Here is a 3193-nt window from a genome sequence, read left to right on the forward strand (position 1 = left end):
TACCTATGTCTCTTTATCTCGATCTCGATCTCTGACTCGATTATTTATATTTTTTTGCATATATATACATACGTGAATCTTACTAACGTTATTTACTTTTGCACATTGTTGGTGTGATCGGACGCATTTGTTTCTTCTTCGCCTGGGAACACAGGTGCCCCGCAAACAAGACCAGAAGTTGAAGGTGGACGATCGATTCAAGGGGATGTTAAGCGAAGAGAGATTTCAGCTCAATCGTATGTTCATGCTTATCACATAACTTGTAAGGCTGATAATTTCATTTTAAGCTATACTCGCTCAAATATCGATCGCTTAATTTTATATTGAATCTGTCACCATGTGCTCCGATACGAATGTCCCATACGAATATGAAATGATATCATCAGCATGCAGTATCATATGATAGCTCGCAATGTCATACAATACACACACGAACATGAAGTACCGAGCATCAGCTGCCATAGTGCAACGAAGCACTCCTCGCCATGGCAACATTGTTGTCGTTTTGAATTTTATTATTTGATATGAATGCAGACATCTTTATTACACTGCCATAGCTTGGATGACACTTGATATGGTCTATCTGCAGTTCTATTTTGAGATAAGATTTTCTGACATCATAATTACAGTGTGCTTCTACAGATAATGTTGATATGTAGGAAAAATGATGAGATGTTCTCTGGCTGTATATGTACAATGTATCTATACAGACAAAGCTGATAAGAGATGTTTTCTGACTTTATATGTAAAATGTATCTCTACAGACAAATTTGATAAGAGCTGTTCTCTGACTTTTATAAGTACAATGTATCTCTACAGACAAAGTTGATAAGAGATGTTCTCTGACTCTATTTGTACAATGTATCTCTACAGACAAAGTTGATAAGAGATGTTCTGTGACTTTATATGTAAAATGTATCTTTACAGACAAAGTTGATAAGAGATTTTCTCTGACTCTATTTGTACAATGTATCTCTACAGACAAAGTTGACAAGAGATGTTCTGTGACTTTATATGTAAAATGTATCTTTACAGACAAAGTTGATAAGAGATGTTCTCTGACTTTATATGTACAATGTATCTTTACCGACAAAGTTGATAAGATATGTTCTCTGACTTTATATGTAAAATGTATCTCTACAGACAAATTTGATATGAGATGTTCTCTGACTTTTTTTGTACAATCTATCCCTACAGACAAAGTTGATAAGTACGGTCGGAAAGAGAAGAACACCACAAAGGACAAGTTGACCAAGTTTTACAACATTGAGGGTGACGATGACGAGGCTGGCGGAGATGGAGAGGAAGACGAGGACGAAGACGGAGTGGAGCACGCCAAAGTCAGTAAGCAAAGGTAGGTGTAAACGCAGGGTGGTTGACAATATGATTTTTACGTTTGTTTTCATCTGTTCATCGCTGCGCAAATGTCAAAATATACATATTGATCCATGGACCTGGGCAAAATGAGTGCCCGCTGTTTTCAGTCCGTATCCGTAATCTACAGTACTTGCTCGCTGTACCTACATACCGTGTAATATGATGTACAATACATGCTCACTTTACCTACATACCATGCACTATTTGTACAGTGCATGCTCACTTTACCTACATACCCTGTATTATGATGTACAGTACAAGCTCACTTTACCTTCATACCATGTATTATGATGTACAGTGCATGCTCACTTTACTTACACACTATGTATATGCAGCGCCGAATACGACCCAGCCCGCGGCATCGGAGTGGTGGGGTCGTCGTCAGAAGAAAGCGAAGACTCGTCTGACGAGGAAACCGTTAAGGCAGCGCGAAAACGTATGGGATTGGGAGCTGAGCCAGAGAGTGAGAGCGAAAGTGAAGATGACGATGTAGACTGGATGGACGAGGAGGAGCAAACAAACCGGTTTGCTGTGCAGGGCATGGATTGGGATTACGTACGAGGTGTGTAGGGGTGTCAGAACAGACTTGAGCATGTCAGGTGTTAACGGGGTGACGTGTCAAGTGTCAAGAGTGGTGAACATGCTAGTAGCGTTGTGGGGTATCGCATGTTAGTGTGGATGGGATGTTTAGTTTCTAGCAAACAAACGAGATGTATGCTGTGCAGAGCGTAGATTGTGATTACGTACGAGGTGTGTTGAGATGCCAGAACAGACATCCCTCGTTTCAAGATGTCAAGTGCCGGGGGGGTTGAGCGTCAGGCTTGGAACGTTGAATAGGTGTCAGTAGTGCTGCGAGGTTTTACATGCCGAGACAAAGACACTACTATAGGAAGGCGTTACAAAGGTTTGGATTGTGATCGTTGCAAGATGCGAAAAATGTCAAGACATGTAGTGTCAGACATGTCAGCTGCTAATAGGTTCAGCGTCTGGAAGTGTCAACTTGTCAGCAGTGTCATGTAGTTTCATGGTTTCAGGCTAGTTCATGGCTGGGATGGATTGGGGGGAACACCACGAATTAGTCTGCCGTACAGAGCATGAACTGGGCCCCTGTCTGTAGAATAATACAAGTACTGGATGTTAATAGGACGTTGTTGGTTCTATGCCTGGTGTCTAGTGTCAAATGGAGGATCTCCATGTCAGTCCATAGTGTTCATTGTGTCGGTCATGGCACACTCGTTCAGTAGGGGTTTAGAGTTATATATATATATTGATATGGCATTCGGTTCCCGACAGCAGTCCAACTGCCCTGTCATTAGTCGCACATCAACTGTAACGTACTTGATTAGGATTATCGAGTTCTCATTCTGTCCCGTGCCTGTTGGTGTAAGCCTCTATCACATGCATTAGCAGTGTGGTCCATTCCTCCGTACTTTGTCCATTCATCATCCTCTCTCTTCCCCACTATGTTTGTATATCACAGCCGTGGATCTCCTGTGCCTGTTGGAATCCTTCAAACCTGCGGCGGGTATTGTGAAGAGTGTCAAAGTATACCCCTCTGAGTTCGGAACGGAGCGCATGGCCAAGGAGGACATAGCTGGCCCAGAAGCCTACGGTACGATATATCTGTCACGCACGTCTCGTTGACATTTTCCCGTCCTTGTACCTTAAAGATGTTTAATGGTAGTACAGAGGTGCTGCGCATACATCAGTTTAGTTTTACTTAGGTCTGTAGAGGGTCACACAGCAGCTAGCCATATACATACATTCAGCTGTAGAGACGCACACACACTACATGAATGCTCAATTCATATCCATG

The 3193-nt window shown here is 42.2% G+C and overlaps 1 protein-coding gene across 1 annotated transcript; it reads left to right on the forward strand.

The window, feature by feature from the left end:
* Nucleotides 1-154: 154 nt before the first annotated feature.
* SARC_09603 (hypothetical protein) lies at nucleotides 155-3021 on the forward strand (the record flags this gene model as incomplete). The annotated part of the gene is made up of 4 exons (XM_014296373.1): nucleotides 155-236; nucleotides 1198-1354; nucleotides 1713-1939; nucleotides 2858-3021. Coding segments are annotated over 4 exons (630 nt in total), but the record flags the coding sequence as incomplete, so codon positions are not given.
* Nucleotides 3022-3193: the final 172 nt, after the last annotated feature.

Source organism: Sphaeroforma arctica, assembly GCF_001186125.1.
Source record: "Sphaeroforma arctica JP610 unplaced genomic scaffold supercont1.998, whole genome shotgun sequence".
Classification (NCBI taxonomy): domain Eukaryota; class Ichthyosporea; order Ichthyophonida; genus Sphaeroforma; species Sphaeroforma arctica.